General features: G+C 40.9%; 2 protein-coding genes across 4 annotated transcripts in view; one reads left to right on the top strand and one right to left on the bottom strand.

Moving 5' to 3' along the window:
- The window catches only part of LOC124798241 (deoxynucleoside kinase-like), a 93,117-nt gene extending 86,632 nt beyond the window's left edge, over positions 1 to 6,485 (bottom strand). The window contains exons 1-2 of the mRNA XM_047261558.1: positions 6,081 to 6,485; positions 5,864 to 5,997 (exon numbers count right to left, since the gene is read on the bottom strand). Of these exons, the coding sequence (XP_047117514.1) occupies positions 5,864 to 5,997; positions 6,081 to 6,326 (380 nt within the window). The 5' untranslated portion in view covers positions 6,327 to 6,485. The remainder of the gene's footprint in view (positions 1 to 5,863; positions 5,998 to 6,080) is intronic.
- A 68-nt stretch (positions 6,486 to 6,553) lies between these two features.
- Positions 6,554 to 23,017, top strand: part of LOC124798240 (trafficking protein particle complex subunit 8) — a 280,719-nt gene continuing 264,255 nt past the window's right edge. The window contains exons 1-3 of one of the 3 annotated variants that reach the window (XM_047261556.1): positions 6,554 to 7,015; positions 7,160 to 7,321; positions 11,753 to 11,866. In XM_047261556.1, coding sequence (XP_047117512.1) covers positions 6,859 to 7,015; positions 7,160 to 7,321; positions 11,753 to 11,866 — 433 coding nt within the window. In that variant the 5' untranslated portion in view covers positions 6,554 to 6,858. The remainder of the gene's footprint in view (positions 7,016 to 7,159; positions 7,322 to 11,752; positions 11,867 to 23,017) is intronic. The other 2 variants (XM_047261554.1, XM_047261557.1) reach the window with 2 other exon arrangements.

Here is a 23,017-nt window from a genome sequence, read left to right as displayed (position 1 = left end):
AGCTGATGTTCTGACTCTCATATTAATGCATCACTAACTCAAGGTACTTTTCCCAGGTAGGTTAAAATACGTCATTGTCAGGCCTCTCTACAAAAAGGAGGACACCACAGATGTCAATAATTATCGGCCAGTATCCATGTTTACAGCATTTTCAAAAATCTTTGAGAAGGTAATGAACTGAAGAGTGGTTAGCCATCTCAACAGTAATGGGATACTTAGTAAATCAAAGTTCAGATTTCAAAAATGCTGTTCCATTGAGACAACAATATACAGTTTCACTGTCCACGTAATATAGTCTTTAAATAGTAAAATGTCACCCATAGGAATTTTCTGTGACTTGTCCAAAGCATTTCATTGTGCGAACCATGACATTATGTTACAGAAATTACAATTCTATGGTATAAAGGGAATAGCATATGAGTGGTTTAAGTCATACCTACAGAACAGGAAGCAAAAAGTTTCCTTATATGGGTCAAGTGATTTAAATTAGTTTGCCACTTCATCTAACTGGGGTGAAATTACATTAGGTGTTCCACAGGGTTCAGTCATGGGTCCCCTTCTGTTCTTGATACATGTGAATGACCTCCCTTCCTATCCGAAACAGGAAGGTGAGCTGACACTGTTTGCTGATGATACAAGCATCATTATTAATCCAGTAAAAGAAACTCCAATTGAAAATGATACAAATAAGGTCTTTGGAAAAGTGATTAATTGGTTTTCTGCAAATGGACTTGCTCTAAACTTTGAAAAAACACAGTACATCCAATTCTCTGCTGCAAAAGGTAGTTCCTGCAATAAATATAATACATCAACAGAAGTCAGTAAACAGGGTAGAGCATACTAAGTTTTTGCGTGTACATATAGATGAGAATCTTAAATGGAAAATTTGTATTTTGGATCTTCTAAAGCGACTAGGTTCAGCAACTTTTGTAATCTGAATAATTGCCACTTTTGAAGATACAGAAATTAGTAAGCTAACATACTTTCACTCTCTGATGTCATAAGGAATAATATTTTGGGTTAACTCACCATTTAGACAAAAAGTATTCACTGCTCAACAGAAAGTGGTTAGAATACTGTGTGGGGTTCATAGTCACACATCTTGCAGGCATCTTTTTAAAAGACTGGGAATTCTTACAACAGCCTCACAGTACATTTACTCACTAATGAAATTTTTTCTCAACAACATGGACCAGTTTAAAAACAATAGTGACATTCATGATATAATAGCAGAAAAAAGGAAGACTTACACTATCCGATACTCAACCTATCCCTATCTTGGGCACAGAAAGGGGTAAAATATGCTACTATAAAATCGAATATATATATATATATATATATATATATATATATATATATATATATATGATAGAGGGAAACATTCCACGTGGGAAAAATATATCTAAAAAGAAAGATGATGAAACTTACCAAACAAAAGCGCTGGCAGGTCGACAGACACACAAACAAACACAAACATACACACAAAATTCTAGCTTTCGCAACCAATGGTTGCCTCGTCAGGAAAGAGGGAAGGAGAAGGAAAGACAAAAGGATATGGGTTTTAAGGGAGAGGGTAAGGAGTCATTCCAATCCCGGGAGCGGAAAGACTTACCTTAGGGGGAAAAAAGGACAGGTATACACTCGCACACACACACATATCCATCCACACATACACAGACACAAGCCACAATGTCTGCTTGTGTCTGTGTGGATGGATATGTGTGTGTGTGCGAGTGTATACCTGTCCTTTTTTCCCCCTAAGGTAAGTCTTTCCGCTCCCGGGATTGGAATGACTCCTTACCCTCTCCCTTAAAACCCATATCCTTTTGTCTTTCCTTCTCCTTCCCTCTTTCCTGACGAGGCAACCATTGGTTGCGAAAGCTAGAATTTTGTGTGTATGTTTGTGTTTGTTTGTGTGTCTGTCGACCTGCCAGCGCTTTTGTTTGGTAAGTTTCATCATCTTTCTTTTTAGATATATATATATATATACACACACACACACACACACACACACACACACACACACACACACACACACACACACACACACACACACACTCTCTCTCTCTCTCTCTCTCTCTCTCTCTCTCTCTCTCTCTCTCTCTCTCTCCCGGTACGTTGCGATTGATCAAACTTTCTCATGAGTACTGACCATCCAAGTTTTCTCTGTCTGGCGTTATTACTGCCTTATGGTTCACCCTTTTTCTTGTAATTTTGGCATAAAAAATAATTTTGTTCCTAAAAGATTCTAGGGCAATCAATGTCCTCTAAGATAAGAGTCCCAACTAGCCTGAATAAGTGTAGTTGGTTGCCCCTTCACACAGTCTCCTGAGGAACACAAAAATTTTCTATGGCCCGACTAGTCAAGTGTAGTTACTGATTGCAGTGAATAAAATTCTGCCTCTGCCACAATGTCCTTTAATAATAATTTTAGCAGTTTAGAGGATTAATCCTCCATCCTGAGGCATCAGGAAGCTTAGGATGCTGTGCAACATGCCGAAATTCCTTTTCAAAATTAATCATGTTAATTTTGTTACACTACAGCTAGGCGTACAGGCTGGTTATGCCTTATGTTTGACATTGTGATGCCGTAAGATTATGGATCAAACCTTGATAGCTGGCTTATTAACAGAAGACACCATGGCAAAACTGGAAATTTATTCACTAACATTACAGTGGTTTTTACCATCCTCACAAGCCGGATAGTTAAACCAAGATTATTGCTTTCTGAAGCACGCTATTTTATACCATGATGCCCCTTGATGGTCACTGAAACACGCCCAGAGTATACGGTAATAGGAAACTGGCAGCGTTGAAGAGCCCACAATGTATGCGCACCAGAATTGCTAAGACCTTACACAGTGATTACCAACTATGCCCCTATGGGCATATAACAGTCCGAGATTAGGCTTGCAGAATGGAGATAGTACTGCCAAGGCTGGGTGTCCTGTGTTTACCATACACATACTCACTAAAGAGTTGTGAGACCCTCAAGAGGGAGTCATGGTATCATAGCATGCATACGGATTTGCAGGCAGATGTTGTCTTTTTAAGCTCTTATGGCCTTTCAGTCACTGTATATTAACTAGCTTGACCCAAATTTTTGTCGCACAATTTCTGTTATGCTCATGCTAATAAAGAATAGATACTCCACTGGTGACTTTCAGCAATGGGAACACACCATTAAAATGGATCTATGAGCATTAATGGGCTGAGGAACTGACACGAACTGAAAAAGGTGCGTACAATATTAAGCAATGCATTGTGATTCACTGAAGCAAAACAAACCTCTATGTATAAAAGGAAACGTTCTGACTGGCTTGACTCCTCACTGCCCATCCCAAACTACCATGTATAGGAACTTGAAATTTAGAGCGGGTGTTGATCTTACATTGTAGGCATTGTTAAACAAGGGTTCTTTCAAAATTTCACCCCTCACCCCTAAGGGGCTGAAACAAAGGACAAAAGGTTTTTTGAAAATATGCCACTATAACTGCAATTTTGAAGCTGGAACTACGAAAACTGGTATTACATCTCAGGCTCAAATATAAAGAAATACACGTTTCAGCTTTTTTGGAAATTTAACCCCTAAGAGTAAAACAGTTGGTGATAGTTTTTTTTGAAAAGAAATCATTATTAAAGAACTACTGAAGCATTTTTAAAGCTACATCTATGAACATAGATATTTCACTTCCCAGTCTTTTTTGAGAGCTTCAGTATTTTTGGAAATTCAGCCAATAAGGGGGTAAAAAGTGAGTGAAACCTGTTTTGGAAAATAAATCATCATTAAAGCACCAATTAAACATTTTTAAAGCAAGATATATGACAATTAGTATTTCACTTCTCAGTTAGAAATAATAAAACGTGTTTCAGTGTTTTTGGAAATTCAACCCCCAATGGAGCTAAATATGGGATGAAAATTTTAATAAAATCATTTCATTATGAAAGCATTTTAAGTTAAATCTAAGAAAACTGATATTTAGCTTCTTGTTTGGAAATAAACGAATTTGTTTCAGTGTTTTTCAGAAATTCAGCCTCTAAGGAGTCGAAATAGTGGATGACAATTATTATCATGTCACAAATTTTTAAAGTTAAATCTATGAAAATTTTTATTTGATTTCCTTGGAAATATCAGCATAAAGACTGTAAAGGCAAGATTAACTAAGACCTCCGACTCTAGCTGCCAGAATCATTTTTTTTTTTGTCATAAGTACATCCCTCCTTCTATGACCTTAATTAGCGTTTAGTTATTGCCGTTTATGAGCAATATAAACATTCAACTAAAGGAAAACAAAAAAAATCTGTGCAGACCATACAGTGCGAGCAAAGCAACATGGGCTAAGTTAGTATAAGATAAAAGAATGGCAGCTGTATAATGAAACAGAGAAAAAATTGTCATAAGGAACAGAAAATTTTATATATTTAGAAGATATTATAATATGGGAAAACCGAGCTGATATGCAGTGTACAAAGAAGAAATAATTCTAAAATCTTTCACAGCTATTTCAAATCAGTGTAATTCCATAATGCAAAAGAATGACTGAGCATATATTATGTGCAAGCAATGATATGGATTGAGTTGGAAACAAGTCTGGATGAAGCACTCGAATCAGAATAAACCGAGCGAGGTGGCGCAGTGGTTAGCACACTGGACTCGCATTCGGGAGGACGACGGTTCAATCCCGTCTCCGGCCATCCTGATTTAGGTTTTCCGTGATTTCCCTAAATCGCTTCAGGCAAATGCCGTGATGGTTCCTCTGAAAGGGCACGACCGATTTCCTTCCCCATCCTTCCCTCACCCGAGCTTGCGCTCCGTCTCTAATGACCTCGTTGTCGACGGGACGTTAAACACTAATATCCTCCTCCTCCTCCTCAGAATAAAACTATAAGAAGATTTTGGAACAGTTGCAAAACCTGTCATGTGTGTCAGTATGGAGGGCAGAAGTTGTAGCTGGAGGTAAAAGCTTGAGAGAATGTCCTTTGGAAGCTTACTCATATACATATGAAGAGTGCACATAAGTGAGAATATGGAATGTTGGTCTGTAGAAGACAAGTCTTTTGCTTAGATATCAAGTTTGCAAAATGTGGAAATTCACAGATGTGCTATAGTGTTGTATGAACTGTATTTCAGACAGCTTTATTCAAAAGTGTTTGCTAATCTTGCTCAACCTCTTTCTCACATGTTGCCGACATTTAGGTTTTAATGTCAAGTCTTTGACAAGGTTATTAGAGATGAAGAACATGTTGGATAGTGGAAGGATATCAGCCTTTTACTTGCCAGGGAACCAATCTGGCATTTGCCTAAAGTGATTTAGGGAAATTGTGGCTTATATCTAGATTGCCAGATGGATATATGCAGCACCACATCCTCAAATGCGAGTACCGTGTCTTAATTACTGCATCACCTTGCTTTGTGACCCCAACCATGTCATGTCAACAGTATTATTAATACACAGCCTCGTGTACAAAGCATTTCCTCCAAGCAACAAGTACAGATAAAGTTGAAATTCAATGAAACAGTTTTTATGATTTTTTACAACACATGAAGAAATTTTCACTATTCTAAGGAACTTAATAATTGGTTGATTTCATCCTAGTTGTGGTAATTCATATGATTTTTTTTCCATTTGCTTTTAAAGATTACCTATACTCTTGTAGTATGGCCAGATGGAGATATGCAGCACCACATCCTCAAATGGCAAAAAAGTGTACAGCAGTATTTCTGGCGACTAGAAATGAATGTTCTACAGAAGATTATTTCATGACTGTGCAAAATGAATTAGATGCCATATCAAATTTTGTCTAATAAATCTTGTCAAATATTTCCTACTGGGAAGTGAACAAATAATGGCAAATTATTAACCTCGCACTATATATGGATCTTTCCATTAATTTCAGACGATGATTCGAGCGTTGCATATGAAAATCCAACATAGTTAACTGCACATACGATTGGAAAACGTGGGCCCACCGCGTTGGATTTTCGTACAAAAGACCCTGAAACACAAATTCATCATCGTAGCTTTAACATTGCATCAGAATTTTTGTAAAGCAACTGACTCTGCCCGAGTCACACTAACAAGCAAATTATGTCCTCTTAAATTTCTCCATCTTTCCACTGGTTCTGAAAGGATTAAAGCATCATCATTCGCAAAATGGTTTAAAAATGTCGTTTTTCCACTCCCAATGTTCCCTTCCACGAGCACAGTAAATTGCGTTTGCTTCTCTTTTACTCCTGACATTTTTGCTTCCTGTATAGAAATTCCGACAAAACTGTTACGGAGACATAAAAGAAGCCTCAATCGCTTACGCATACTGGCACACATGAAACATGTTATCACAACCACGACGCCGTTTCGAACGCGATAAACGTCAAAATACCAAGTCACGTGCGTAAACAGCAGTCGCACCGCGCTCTCACAGAAAAAAATGGATAATGAAAAATTTCTTGAACAGAAGCAAAATGATTTATTTTTACAGTAACAAAATTTTACACTAAGAAGCGCAACTCCGAATCCTCTACACTTCTGTGACATGCAGTGCAGCAGTGCCATTCACGCAGGACGCATATTACATTACTTGCCACACGACTCGCGTTTGGACACTTCACGAATGTTATCTTTGACGAATCAGCTGAGATACATCAAAGATAATGACACAAACCAACAAACACTGTAGATAGTTCAAATCTACGTTAGTGTGAAACATGGGAGTAATGGGGGTTAGGAATGATATGAAAGTGTTAGTAGTGAAAGTGCAAAAAGAAAAGACCTGCACCTGAACTATGGTGGGAAAGGCATGATCGAAGTAATACCATAACCTGTCATTTACCGGGACGACTGTCATTAACGCTACGAAATGGCTCAGTGCAAGTTGACACCCCATGAATTCATCCAGAATGCTTTTTCGCCACTTATAGCCGCTATGTGTAGCCCCTTGGTCGATCAGGCATGCCAGAAAAACAACTTATCTTTTACAGAAATGATTCAGCCGTTTTGCAAATTGAATACAGAAGGTTTGTGTTAATTACAGGTGTGATAGTGACAACGATAAAGTGTGCCCTCAACAGCTTACAGTTTAGCTGAATTAGTTTACAGTGATACTCAAGTTTCAATTGGCCGTATACAGGTTGTGTATGTTGTTAACGGTTATGTTGCAGCCCATTTCCGAGAACCATCAGGTGGTGTTATACCAGTGAGAAACTTAAGATTTACAGTGTTGGATGTTAACGCTCGGCCACCTCAGCCAACGCTGGCAAGGAAGTTTCTTAATGAATCTGTAAGCTTTGCATCTAGTGAGCGCAACTACCCCATCAATATAGGTAATATGGTATTTATATTTTCGTTCAACATTTTTTTTTAACTCCACATTTTGCCAAATGAGACTCCATACTTGGTTTCTTTTACGTCTAGAAATTCTTGCATGTATTTGGACATCAAACTAATGATCCACTCACATTTCGATAATTGTCATGTACTGTGATATGACAGCCTATCCTGGAAGACCTTATCTGTACACTTCCAGTGTCAATAAGCATAAGCTTGTAAAGAATGGCAAATCTGTTGTTTCACTGACTGAAAGGACGGACATGATGTGGACCACAAGAAGTACCCTGCTTTGCATCTAATGACAATGGACAGTTACTGTGCAGTCCATTGTCAACTGATATTGTTACCACAGCTATACATATAGCCTTACAAACACCATTAGTGCTTCCCAGTGGTAAGACTAATATTTGCGTTCTCTGCACAGTTCTCCAAATTATAGGTAGAGTGTGATGTTTATTTGAGCTGCGTGACTTTTTTATGTATACTCCATATGCTACTCTAGTCTCAACTGGAGATTAAATCTGTATATCAGATCTGTTGTATGGTGTACAAATTAGATCATCTGGAAATAAATTAATTGCCTTCATTCCAATTAATAGGTATGATGTGTAAATAACAGAAAAACACTACACTTTTGTTTTCACTTCAGAGTCTTCGAAATTATGACACGTATTGAGTTTGATGTATTTGACAGTGAATCTTTAAACCTCATATAATGAACACGGCTGCCAACATTTGATTTTCTGACAGCATTGTAAAAGCACAATAGTGCCTAAGTGTAATTCTAATTTATTGATCGAATGGTTACCCTGTCATTAACCAAGCTCTTTACATAAAGTGAATGCTGTTCATGAATGGCTGCACAACAGACTGAATCACTAAATTGATGTGCAAATTTTCTGTCAGTATGCACAGGATAACCACGAGAGTGCTCCTGCTGTCATATGAAATCGCACCCCAGGCCATAACTCCAGGTGTAGGTCCAGTGCATCTAGCACACAGACAGGTTGCTTGCAGCCTCTCAAGTGGCGTCATCCTAACCAAAACATGGTCATCACTGGCACTGAGACAGAACCAGCTTCCATCAGAAAAAACAACAGACTTCCACCATGCCCTCCATTGAGTTATTGCTTGACATGACTGAAGTCGCAAATGGTGGTGGTTTGGTGCCAGTGGAATGAACACTATAGGGCATCTGGCTCTGCGCTGTCCTTGAAGTAGTAGATTTGTAACAGTTTGTTGTGTAACTGTATTGCCAACTGCTGCTCAGATTGCTGCTGCATATGCAATACAATGCACTGGAGCCATATGCCGAACATGGTGGTCTTATCTCTCGATAGCACCATGTGGCCATTTAGAGCCCAGACTTCTTGTGATCGTATATTCTTGTGACCACACTTCCCAGGAAACATGTGTAGTGACTACATTCCTGCCAAGTGTTTCTACTGTATCGCAAAAGGAACAATCAGCTTCTCAAACTCAGTGAGGTGTTGATGATGGTGTCTTTGTCATCTTAGTCATTCTTGACTAACATCAGCTCGCCATGTCCAGTCTCAAAGATAACTGATGCCCGTGGCCGTCACATCGTGTATTTAAAGCAAACCTGATTTGCATCCTCATAGTGGTGTATTTTTTTCCATCGGTGTATAATACCAATAAGAGAAATTATTTGTGTATGTTGCTCAGTCATATTATGACACAGAAATGAATGAGGTATTCAGCCATAAAATGGATTTTAGCAACTTTCCAGTGATATAAGGAATTTAATGGATATTTGCGCAGTATGTCACTTTTGTGTGTGTGTGTGTGTGTGTGTGTGTGTGTGTGTGTGTGTGTGTGTGTGTGTGTGTGTGTGTGTGTTGTGTGTGCTTGTTTGTGCTTGTTTGTTTTAACATAGTAAGAGGTCACAATTTTGAAGACTATTTCCTCCTGCATCAGCAGTAAAATTAACTTAAGCATTTGCTGTGCATGTCTCTCTAAATATACACTAGCTCTGCTGTCATTGGCTGACAACTCTTGCGTGTTGGTAAGACAAGGATGGTATTCCCTTGCACAATACACAGGATCATTATGAGGTGAGGTCTGACCATAGTGCCACTTGCGGTGAACACAGGTTTATAACATGTGCATTATTTACGGCACTTTTCAGGTATTGTGATCACTGGATAATGCCCTGAACACTTGCAATACATAAATTTCAGAAACGTTGAGAAATCTGTTGTTACAGAACAGTTTGGCAAAAAGGGTACAAGATCTAAAAACAATACCATAGAGTTACTGGTGTTTGAAAATGGTGATAACAATTTGTTTGTGACAGTGATGTCAATAAAGTGAGAGAGATCCTATTGAGCACTGCTTGAGAGCAGTTGTGCATGTTGAATACTGCAGGTAGCAACTTTTTAGGGTCAGTGGAGGCATCTAATCCCACTCGTCGGCTTTGACCCATGACGTAAGGGTGTTGTGGCATGTGACGTCATGACCGCGCGGAGTTTAGTTTGTGTGTGTGGTATTTATAGTTGTCATTTCGTTGCGGTTGGTGGTGCCGCCTGGTGGTGTGTTTGCAGTTTGCGTGTTGTGTGGTGTATTGGCTTCATTCTGGTAATGCTGTTTGTCGTACAAGGTATCAGTTTGAGTGTGCCGCGACAGAAATTGCTTTCAGTGAGTGAACAATTTAGTTTTTGTTGTGTCCAAGTTATTGTAGTGCTGTTTGCTGTATGCCATGTGTTACTTTGTTTAGTTTAATTTGTGGCTGCTTTTGTTAGGTATGGATATGATGGATAAATTCAACAGTGCTCGTTTGCATCTGGAAATGGGGGACAGTGCTTTTTCCCTTATAAAGTTTTTGCTATTGTATGGGCTGCTGGCAGAAGTGGTTAGGTGCAGCGTGTGTTGGCAGGAAATACGGTTGGCAAAAGTTCCGGTGTCTCAGACCATGGATGGCTACACGTGGCAGTGCCGTAGGGACAACCTATGACACTCCATAAGGCGTGGTACCTGGTTCGAGAGGTCTAGGTTGGGCTTGCGAGAGATTGTGTTGATGACGTATTATTTTTGTTATAGATCCTCTCACAGTTTTTGTGCGCATGAGACTGGTGTGAGTGAGAGGACAGTTCTTGACTGGTTTTCATTTTGTAGGGAAGTGTGTTCTGAGTATATTAAGTACAGGGGTAAGTTGGGTTGGCCTGGGGTGGTGGTGGTGGAGGTTGACGAGTCATGGTTTGGGGGGCAGTAGTACGGGAAGGCTAAGTCTCTGGTTGGTTTATGGGTGTGGGGGGCTGTTGTATCTGGGGGTGGTTTTTCAGAGTGCATTTTTAGGGTTTGGGAGGGGCAGATGAAAAGGGAATTGGTGGGATTAATTGAGGGCTTTATTGAAGAGGACAGTACAGTAGTTTGACGCTTTTTTGTTTTATAATGGGTTGGATGAGAGGGGGTATCAGCATTTAGTAGTTAACCATAGTTTGGAATTCAAAAATTATGAGACTGGGTCTTGTAAAAATATGATAGAGGGGTTTTGGGGGTGGTTAAGTCAGTTATTGGGAGGGGGAATAGAAGCTCTTCTAACCTTCAGTCTCATTTAGATGAGTACTGTTGGCAGAAGAGCGTCCCTGAGAGCTACTGGTTGGGTTAGGTGGTGGTGTGAGGGTGGGTGTCTGTGGCTCATGGGGGGGGGGGGGAGAGAGGTAAAGTTGCTGGTAATATTTGTGGAGGTAGGTGGGTAGGGGGTGGTGGTTGTTTTGTGATTATGTTGTGGAGGGAGGATCTATTTTGTTGCAGTTGTATCTATGGTTTGGTATTGTGAGCTGCGGTTGAGCTATTTGGGTGAAGGTAAGTGACTGATTCCAGAAGATATTGTGTGTAGTGGAATTTGGGAATTTTATGTTGTCGATTTATTTCGTCATTTTGTGTCATTTGGTAAGGTGGTCTGTGTTTATGTGTGTTTAAATTTAGTTTGTCCCCACCCAAAAAACCCCAATTTCCCACACTTGTCCCATTAGTTTGTTTATATTTTTGGAGGAAGATGTGTGTATTGTTGGTTTTTCGATTTATTTTCATCTTTGTTATGTTTATGTAATGACGTCATAGGCACCATATTGGAGTCGTAGTGAATGGTCGTTTCCGCCATATTGGTCACGTCATGGGTCAGAGCAGACGGGTGGAATCGGACGCTTCTGTATTCCCACTTTTTTCTTTCTCTCTTTTTTTTATAGTGGTAGGATGAGGAATGCTTCACCTATAGTGATCCTGGCCTGTAAGTACAGTGATTGTTGCAAAATATGTTGATATGTTATTTTCATAAAATATTGCCAGTTATATTTTCTTTCATAGTATTGATCCATTTTCCATTGGACACATCTGGAGGAGCATAATTTTACATTTTGATTTTTAAAAACACAAAGAAAATAATCAAATTTGTATGTTTTCAGGTGACCAGACTGTAGAAATTCCAGCATCTGCTCCGTGGTTTGAAGCATGGAGAGAAACCTTTCTTCAGGTTCAGTTTCCCTCTGACCATGAATTCACAAAACATTTCTTGGGCTGTATCCTTTGACAAAGAAATGTCAAAACTGTAATAATGCTTCTTTATTGACTTACTGAATTTCAGAGGTGAACAGAATCAGGTTTGCCTCTGTGATTACAATATTTAAACTGAATCTTTTATGTCCGTTATGGTTTTTTTATTGTTGATTATGTGAAGTAATTACTAAAAGGTTGTATCCACTTACATTCTCATATGTTTCTCTTCTTTCTTTTGTTGCCATGATGTTTCTTTCCATAATTTCCGTCTCCCTTTCCATCACCCTATGTTTCTATATTTTTAATTTGGATCATTTTCTTTATTCCCACCCCTTTTACTTTTTCAACTACTACAAGCTGCTGATGCTTGCAGTAAACTATTTTTGTTCTGATTTTCTGTTGTAGTGTGGGAGATAAAATTATGACAGAAGTGTTAGCATTAGTATAATAGTGGAAGATTCTTTTGTCACCGGTCTGGATTTACTGTGAATATATTGTATGAGAATGGAGACATCAAAGCAAAATAATATTTCTGTTATGGTCCCATCTTTGAAGGGCTGTGACAGAGTTAGGCAAGTAGCAGCACTTTGTTGGCAATATTAGCTGTTACCGTTTATACAGAGGGGGCTAGTTGTTGAGTACAAAATGGAAAATGTACAGAATGGTGCAACAGTGTGCTTAATCATTTGTTAGTTTGTAAGTTAGCCACTTTTGTTGCAAGATAAATTATGGCCGGTTTTCATAAAACACAAAATCTTTTAAGTTTTCTTGCCCATACTTTTGCCATCATCGGTGGGTGTTACTTCTGTGGCATTGTTGTTGTGGTCTTCAGTCCTGAGACTGGTTTGATGCAGCTCTCCATGCTACTCTATCCTGTGCAAGCTTTTTCATCTCCCAGTACCTACTGCAACCTAAATCCTTCTGAATCTGCTTAGTGTATTCATCTCTTGGTCTCCCTCTACGATTTTTACCCTCCACGCTGCCCTCCAATACTAAATTGGTGATCCCTTGATGCCTCGGAACATGTCCTACCAACCGATCCCTTCTTCTGGTCAAGTTGTGCCACAAACTTCTCTTCTCCCCAATCCTATTCAATACTTCCTCATTAGTTATGTGATCTACCCATCTAATCTTCAGCATTCTTCTGTAGCACCACATTTCGAAAGCTTCTATTCTCTTCTTGTCCAAACTATTTATCGTCCATGTTTCACTTCCATACATGGCTACACTCCATACGAATACTTTCAGAAATGATTTCCTGACACTTAAATCAATACTGGATGTTAACAAATTTCTCTTCTTCAGAAATGCTTTCCTTGCCATTGCCAGCCTACATTTTATATCCTCTCTACTTCGACCATCATCAGTTATTTTGCTCCCTAAATAGCAAAACTCCTTTACTACTTTAAGTGCCTCATTTCCTAATCTAATTCCCTCAGCATCACCCGACTTAATTAGACTACATTCCATTATCCTTGTTTTGCTTTTGTTGATGTTCATCTTATATCCTCCTTTCAAGACACTGTCCATTCCATTCAACTGCTCTTCCAAGTCCTTTGCTGTCTCTGACAGAAGTACAATGTCATCGGCGAACCTCAAAGTTTTTATTTCTTCTCCATGAATTTTAATACCTACTCCGAATTTTTCTTTTGTTTCCTTTACTGCTTGCTCAATATACAGATTGAACAACATCGGGGAGAGGCTACAACCCTGTCTTACTCCCTTCCCAACCACTGCTTCCCTTTCATGTCCCTCGACTCTTATAACTGCCATCTGGTTTCTGTACAAATTGTAAATAGCCTTTCGCTCCCTGTATTTTACCCCTGCCACCTTTAGAATTGAAAGAGAGTATTCCAGTCAACATTGTCAAAAGCTTTCTCTAAGTCTACAAATGCTAGAAACGTAGGTTTGCCTTTCCTTAATCTTTCTTCTAAGATAAGTCATAAGGTCAGTATTGCCTCACGTGTTCCAGTGTTTCTACGGAATCCAAACTGATCTTCCCCGAGGTTGGCTCCTACTAGTTTTTCCATTCGTCTGTAAAGAATTCGTGTTAGTATTTTGCAGCTGTGACTTATTAAGCTGATAGTTCGGTAATTTTCACATCTGTCAACACCTGCTTTCTTTGGGATTGGAATTATTATATTCTTCTTGAAGTCTGAGGGTATTTCGCCTGTTTCATACATCTTGCTCACCAGATGGTAGAGTTTTGTCAGGACTGGCTCTCCCACGGCCGTCAGTAGTTCCAATGGAATATTGTCTACTCCGGGGGCCTTGTTTCGACTCAGGTCTTGCAGTGCTCTGTCAAACTCTTCACGCAGTATCATATCTCCCATTTCATCTTCATCTACTTCATTTCATCTTCATCTTCTGTGGCATATCAGAGATAATTTAATTTTTGGGCTCTAAGAATAATGTCTTACAGTTAAGCATCATCATTAATGGGTGTTGTTACTGTTGAGTTTTGTACCTTATTGCTACTTTGTTTGCTTTTTAGAACTTTCATTAGATTTGCCTGGGGATTGGTTACCTACAACAACATACTTATAGGAAAGTGTCAAAAATTAATGAAAAACCATTTCAACTGTTTGCAAAGTGATTTTTTTTCATGATTACTTATGAATTTTTTATGTTCTCCCCCACCTCATGTGAAAACAGACAGAACAACACTGTGCATGTCCTTTATCAATGATTCCCAAATTTCTTAGGCACTAAATGTATAAAATACAATGTTTGTGTAGGCATGTGGCTGAAAGTGATTTTAGATTGACAAAACTCTTCTCTTCCTCCCGTTCCTTGTTCATTTTTGTAAAGCCTACTGCAAATGTGGATGAAATGTTGTTAAAATGTGTCCCTACCGATGCCTGGATCATTCTTTAAACTTATTTCTGTATCTTCTTATACATGTTTGAGTGTTTTGCAAATTTAGGAGGGGATATGCGAAATTGGTGTACTGCAGTCCTACAGTTGAAATGTGTGTGTGGGTCATGTATAATTCCTGTTATATATATTTCAAACAATGGAAACTCCAGATTGGAATATCAACAATGTAAGGAAAAGGTAGATTGCCACTCACTATAAAGGTGACATGTTGAGCTGCAGATAGGTACAATGAAAAGATACTTAGATTTCAGCTTTTGGCCACAGCCTTTTTCAGAAAAGGAAATGCACGCACTCATTCACACGAGCAAGCACATCTCACGAAGACATGACCACCATCTCGGGCATCTCAGACCAGAATGCAGCTGCCACATAGAGCGGAAGCAGCAATCTGGATTGGGTGGGGAATTGGAAGGGACAGCAGTGTATAGATGGGGGAAGAGAAGAGCGTAGTCTGGCAGAGTGTGCAGGGACTAGACTGCCAATGGACGCGTATATCGGGAGGCTGTGGAATGGGGGGAGGGGGGGGGGGGAGGGAGAAGTAGAGTAGTGCGGAAGAGGAAAGAAATGGGGGTGCATTTACAGAGGGTGCTTACAAAGAGGGTGTGGGGACAGGGGTGGAAACTGTTGGGTGGATGGTGTGGGGACAGAATGTTACTGTAGGTAGAGGTCAAGATAAATAAGGGAATGAAGAATGTGTTGTAAGGATAACTCCCATCTGTGCAGTTCAGTAAAGCTTGTGGTGGAGAGGAGGATCCAGATGGTTTGGGTAGTGAAGCAGCCATTGAAATCAAGCATGTTATGTTCAGTTGTGTGTTGTGCTGTAGGGTGGTATATTTTGCTCTCGTCCACAGGTTGGCAGTGGCCATTCATCGTGGGGACAGGTTAACAGTCATACTGATATAAAAATGTGCAGTGATCATAACTGAACTCGTATATGACTTTGCAGCTTTCACAGGTTGCCTGGCCCCCTCAGAGGCTGGTAGAGCAGTGGCCTCATCAGCAGAGGAAGGCTGGCATTCTCTCAGCTTTGCAGTTTCCCCAGCTCAGTGAAGCATTGAGTGGCAGTTGTTATGTCACAGGGTGACTGTTAACCCATGGATGCCAGTGGCCCCCTAGCTCTACATCCAAAGTGTTCTTGTTGACCTCTAAGATTTGCACTTGGGAGTCACACTCCCAAGTCCACATGAAGTACTTGCTTTCTCGCAGGAGTCAGCTCTCAGCCCCCACTTAGGAGACAGAGCCAGCAGCATCAGTGTCTGCCACAGGAATGGAATAAGCAACAGCAGTGGGCATCCCCCTCAAAGATAGATGACAGATAATATCCGGGCCATGCAGGTCAAGCCTCCAGCAGACGTGTAGGGTGATGGCAGCTTCCACACCCCATCAGCGTTTCCTCGGAAGTTGGCAGTGCAGCTGGCAGCGACAGTGTCCTTCCAGCTGGAGTCATGGTTTCATATATGGTTGGAGGCAGCTAAATGTGCAGAGGGTCAACCTCCATAACCTGGGCTCTCACTGGATAGCTGCAACTGACCCAAGGGCTGAGATTACACACTGGGAAGTTGGCAATGGACACTCAGCAATCGGCCATTTGTTAAGAAGGGTGGGAAGTTTATTTGGTGCTTCCAGTGCTCTCTGTGGTGATGGGAATGGCTGTAATGACATACATACAGGTTTTCCCTCACTGTTAGGTCTCCTAGTGACTTCAGACTTTCGTATCTTCACTTTTCAGAAGCTTTTTTCTGCTGGTTCACCACCTGAATACTTATTGTTGCGTTGTACCTAGCCTATCGTATGACACTTTGCTTTATCACTAGTATGATGGTATCTCTCAGCTTCCGTGATATTATTATGCTTCGCTTGTGGACTTGGGTGCTCAGTCGTTACCCCGTGCTGTGATAACTTCCATGTTTGTTGTAACTCACTCAGCATTTCCCATAGCTGGCAGTCTACTGACACTGCTGATTCGGTTTCTGGAAACTGCCAAGATAGAATGCATTGTAAGGTGCATTGGTGGAACGTTGTGTGCCTTAGGGAAAGGTGATTTTGGGTCGGCACCTTGGATTGTGAGAATGGTAAAACCCTTTATAAAAAGAAAAAAAAGAAAAAAACATCCCTCAATCTTAAGATGTGCTGCATGCTGGGGAGATGAGTGGCTGTTGAGATGTAACAGTTGGTAGGAGGCAACCTCTGGGGGAACTGTTGCACCTCAGTTGCATAAGGCTTACCTAGGCATGTGGGGTTGTGTCTAGTTAGATGTTTATTTCCCCAGCGAGCAAGGTGACACATTGGTTAGCACACTGGACTTGCATTTGGGAGGACGACTGTTCAAACCAGTGTCTGGCCATTCTGATTTAGGTTTTCTGTGGTTTCCCTAAATCGTTTCAGGCAAATGCCAGGATGGCTCCTTTGAAAGGGCTCAGCCGATTTCCTTCCCTAATCCATGCTTGTGCTCCGTCTCTAATGACCTTGTCGATAGGATGTTAACTCGGAAATTAATTCCAAAAGTTTTGCATCTAGCAACAGAATGCATGCTGATAATCAGAATGTGTTTTTGGTAGTGAAAGGGGGAGAGGGCAGCTTCAGGAAAGTTTTGCCTGTCTATACTAAAAAAAGTGCATTGCTGGCACTTTAAAATTAGTCATGCAGTTGTGTGATAGGACACTGTTGGTAGAAACTTATAGTTTCCAACAAGTTAAGAATGTACAAAACGCTCAATGCCTTGGGGAACGGCCGTATAAACTGAGCTTCACAACATCTTGAAATACAGCAAAGCTGTTGTTATGCGGGGATCTGGTAGATATTCCCAAAGAGAAATTGGAAGTTGAGTGGGCCCCAGGAGGCATTGTTGATGAGCAAAATATAATGAAAAGGGTGGATGATGATCTGCTCAAATCAGACTCATTTGTACTTACATTTAACATCATGAAACTTCTAGAGCATGTCAAGGTAGGTTTCCTTCTCGAAAGCTTGCAGCCTTATGTCTACAACCCAACACATGGTTTTAAATGCCAGCACATTACTCTAGGTTCTTAGGGAGAACCAACTTGTAGCAGATGCGGTCAGGCAGCTCACGAAGGGGCCTGTTGTTCGTCTCCTCCAAAGTGTGTGACTTGCTTTGGGGAGCACACTGTCTGGATTAGGGAATGCAGTGTCTTCCTTAAAGAAAGGAAGATACTACAGCTTAAAACTACGAAGTGTATCCTGTATAGTGAAGCCAGAAAGATGTAAAAGACCATGCTTCCACCCCCCCCCCCCCTCCCTCCAAATGTTCACTAGCTTCTTTGCTTCGGTTATTAAACAGCCAGTTCAGAAAGCTGATGCTGCTACACAAGCTGAGGTTGCTGTAGTCCGATCCACAAATAATAGCAGTTCACCCATGTTGAGGCACGGATGGGAATGGCATTGTTGATGATTACAAGTGACAGCTACGGTGTATGCACGTGCATGCTTTCCGCTTGAAGGAAGCATATATCCTTCAAATTATGTCTCTCGCTTGTTTATTCAGAATTTATCATTTACCACCACCATCTGCAATGACAACTCACAACAAATGAAATATAAATTCACAAAACAACTCGCTAAAATCATGTTTAATGCTCGCATTAGCAATGGCATTCAGAGCAGAGCACTCGGAACACTACTGAATGCTCACTGGCTGTTGGAGTACGTATGATGTAAGTGCACAGAACGAGCCTAAACCCAACTGCCATTGCTCATGACTCCAACTACAGTGTCAGCACTAGGAACTGCATTTGTCAGTGCACTTGTGCTGCTGCAGTTATTTCAATGCCTGTATCTCTCTACAAAAATTCAGAAAAGGCTGCAGTTACCAATGTTACAGTGCTCCCTGCTCCTCCAAAGATTGTCTGGTCCACCATCCAGCTCTACCACCACCAATACTACTACTACTACTACTACTACTACTACTACTGTGGTTGTGGCTCCAAAGCTTCCCCAGGCCAAAAAATTAAAGACAAAGCACCTACTGGTAATGGAGATGGGCAGTAAGCAATATGACGAATTTAACGCCTCTGTGATGTTTTTCATGCTTCATCTTTATAACCGATGGACCTTGATATCGGCCTGGGGCACTCGTCTTGCCTCAAGAGTGAGCCTGTACCCATTCTGAGCTCACCTCCTCGGTGGAAAGACAGGGTGAAAGTGTTGCAGGAAATGCATTTTAAAGCATCTGGTGCCTCTGTGATATGGGACTATAATCTTCATTGCAACTTTGATATGACTGGGGAAAGGGCCATGGGAGGGGTTGATGTGTTTGTCAGCTATGCGCACCAATCCTCTGGACTCCCCCTGTCTACTGAAATGCAAGCAGTTGCAGTTGAAATTCAGTTGTCAGAGGATCACTGTTTGCTCATTGTACTAACCTCCACAAGAGATGATAAGATTCCAAGGCTCTCACAGGCCTTGTAGCTCAACTCCTCCGGCCGTTTCTTGTACAGGGAGACTTCAGTGGCCATTATGTATTGTGAGGCAAGGCTTCTACGTGCCTCGGAGTCGGGTTTTGGAGAGCCTTATGAAATCTCACCTGTTGTGCAGATCAGAGACTTCCATTCATTTCTGTGCTGTTAATGGATCATTTTCAGCCATCTTTCTGCTCTCCAGCCCTCACAGGCTCCATTCAGTGGGAAGTCATTGATGACCTACATTCCAGTGACCACTTCCCACTCCGCATTTACCTACTGGATGCAGCTCTCCCTGATAGGACGCAGCCACAAACGATGGATGATTAGCAGAGGTGACTGAATGCTGTGTTTGAATACTGCTACAGCAGCCAGGAGTGTGTGAACTTCATCACATGAGTAATCTACCGTGCTCCAGATCATTGTGGAGGCAACCTGACCCTTGGTGAACTGCTGAATGTCATTCAGTAATCCAGGGCAGGCATGTCACTCTGCTGCAATTTAAGTGTTCCCCAACAGTGGGGAACCTTGCAGCCTTTTGCTTAGCAAGGGCAAAGGCTCAACACATCATCAAGGAGAGCAAGAAATGGTCATGATAAGTGTTTCTGGACTCTGTCAGCCATTGCACTTATTATACAATAGTATGGGAAGCCATGAGGAGAATTTTCAGTAAAGGCAGTTGATTACCTATAGCAACATTGTTGAAATGAGTGTTTCCAAGCAATCCCTGAAGACTTTGAACAGACATTTACAGAGCATTTTGCACTAACTACTGCCACTGCCAGCTGGGATCCAGTGTTCCATCGTTACTGTGCCACCATGGAAAGGGTTGAGTCGGACTTGAGGTCCACCGATTCTGAGTCCTGCAATTGTCCATTTGGGAGTTTGATTCGGCAATGTCTGATGCTTGGGATACGGAGCACAGTCACAGCCAAATACGTTACTGCATGCTGGAACACTTGCAAACTGTGTCCAAGGAAATCCTCTTATGATGTTTTAATTCAATATGGCTGATAGCCCAATTCCCTGACTTGTGGCAGGAGGAAATTTTGATACCTGTTCTCAAACCAGGAAAGGACCAAACATGTCTCAGTAGTTACTGAAGTCTCACCGTGATGAGCTGTGTAGGAAAGACCCTAGAGTGCATATCAACTGTTGTCTGGTCTGGATATTAGAGACCAGGCAGCTTCTTAGCCGGTCTCAGTGTGAATTTAGGAGATGTTGATCCACTGTCAACCACCTGACACTGCTAGAAGTGGAAAGCCAGCAGGATTTCCTATGTAAAAAATATCGTCTAAGAGTGTTTTTTGACTTCAGTAAAGTGTAAGACACCACTTGGAGGTATAATATTCTGTCAGCTACACCAATGAGGCTTCTACATCTACATCTGCATCCATACTCCGCAAGCCACCTGACGGTGTGTGGCGGAGGGTACCTTGAGTACCTCTATCGGTTCTTCCTTCTATTCCAGTCTCTTATTGTTCGTGGAAAGGAGGATTGTCGGTATGCTTCTGTGTGGGCTCTAATCTCTCTGATTTTTTACTCATGGTCTCTTCGCGAAATACTGTATTTACTCGAATCTAAGCCGCACTCGAATCTAAGCCGCACCTGAAAAATGAGACTCGAAATAAAGGAAAAAAAAATTTCCCGAATCTAAGCCGCACCTGAAATTTGAGGCTCGAAATTCAAGGAGAGAAAAGTGTTTTAGGCCGCACCTCCAATCGAAATAAAGTTGGTCCATTGTAATATGAGACACAATTTAGGTCGAATGAATGATGATACACCTACAGTAGTTTGGTTCGAGTTGTAAGCTTAGCAGTTACGCTTTGCCAGGTAGCCCTTGCATATGCGTCAGGTGCTCCGTCCGTATTTATACGGGTACCCTTCCTCTTTCACGTGCTTCGTCTGGTTTGAATGGATTGCTTATTTTTCTTTGATCTGATAAGTGCCGTTTTCTTTGTTATAGGTGTTTACGTCACTCTAAGCTGAAAATGCATTACTGTACTGTGTCATGCATTGTTTGTCGCATTCTGATAGTGTGTGTTTACGGCCTGTCGCCGCTCACGGCATGGCTTGCTTTTGTGCGCGCTACCACCGCTTACAATTAAAAAAAAAAAAAGAGAGGAAACGTCTCATTAGCGAAACAATGGCAAGAGACTGCTATTTGTTGTTACTTACACTGCTGCTTTCTTTGATAATGATCAACAAGAACCAAATAATAGACTACGTATGATAGAATATGTTCTGAACGAGAGTTAGGCGAAAATTTTTCTCCGTTCGAAAATCTTTGCGGCCGCTTCTTTAGTACATCAAATTCTGCACAGAAATTAGTCATCTTAAGATTTAAAAATCTAGTCAGTTGCCGTGCTTCATTTCTGACTGTATCACTATGAGGCATAAGAATAATACGAATATAATCATGACACGATACGTATATTCTTCCGCGTTTGCTGTTGTCTCACTCTAGTTTCGTAGTTTATTAGGCAGACAGGATTTAAATGAGATAGCAGCAAACACGAAAGAATACATGGCAAAATGTTTATATTTGTATTATTCTTATGGTGAAGAGAATACTGTATGTGATTCACATTTCATCAGGTTCCTATTAGCAACCATCTCTTCTCACAGGTAGTAAAAAATTCAGAACGTAGAGTTGGCCATATTCACAAACATCCCAAACAGTCTTGCCAGTCGGATTTTCGTAGTACATTGAAATTCTGCTACATTAGAAGATGAAAAATACGGAATTTGTATTTACTTCGTTGGATAATATATGAAAATGTAGTGATTGAAGCTCGGGACGGAGAAAAAAAGCTAGTTTTCCACCTTTTTTTAAATTTATTTACTGACGAAGAGGTTTTGGCGCCAGTATTTATCTTTGTGCCTACAAACCATGCCTGTGTAGCGCTACATATATTCGGCGGCAGAAGTTAGTTGTGGTGGCACCTACCAACATTTTTCAGAACTTCCGCTTGCTTTGCACTCGATTCTAAGCCGCAGGCGGTTTTTTGGATTACAAAAACCGGAAAAAAAGTGCGGCTTTGATTCGAGTAAATACGGTATACATAGGAGGGAGCAATATACTGCTTGACTCTTCGGTGAAGGTATGTTCTCGAAACTTTAACGAAAGCCCATACCAAGCTACTGAGCGTCTCTCCTGCAGAGTCTTCCACTGGAGTTTATCTATCATCTCCGTAACGCTTTCGCGATTACTAAATGATCCTGTAACGAAGTGCGCTGCTCTCCGTTGGATCTTCTCTCTCTCTTCTATCAACCCTATCTGGTACGGATCCCACACTGCTGAGCAGTATTCAAACAGTGGGCGAACAAGCTTTCTGTAACCTACTTCCTTTGTTTTCGGATTGCACTTCCTTAGGATTCTTCCAATGAATTTCAGTCTGGCATCTGCTTTACCAACGATCAACTTTATATGATCATTCCATTTTAAATCACTCCTAATGCATACTCCCAGATAATTTATGGAATTAACTGCTTCCAGTTGCTGACCTGCTATTTTGTAGGTAAATGATTAGGGATCTATCTTTCTATGTATTCACAGCACATTACACTTGTCTACATTGAGATTCAATTGCCATTCCCCGCACCATGCGTCAATTCGCTGCAGATCCTCCTGCATTTCAGTACAATTTTCCATTGTTACAACCTCTCGATACACCACAGCATCATCTGCAAAAAGCCTCAGTGAACTTCTGATGTCATCCACAAGGTCATTTATGTATAATGTGAATAGCGACGGTCCTATGACACTCCCCTGTGGCACACCTGAAATCACTCTTGCTTCGGAAGACTTCTCTCCATTGAGAATGACATGCTGCGTTCTGTTATCTAGGAACTCTTCAATCCAATCACACAATT

Source organism: Schistocerca piceifrons, chromosome 5 (assembly GCF_021461385.2).
Source record: "Schistocerca piceifrons isolate TAMUIC-IGC-003096 chromosome 5, iqSchPice1.1, whole genome shotgun sequence".
NCBI classification, from domain to species: Eukaryota; Metazoa; Arthropoda; class Insecta; order Orthoptera; family Acrididae; genus Schistocerca; species Schistocerca piceifrons.
Note: the sequence above shows the minus strand (reverse complement) of the source record. Positions and strands in the feature narration are given on the sequence as shown.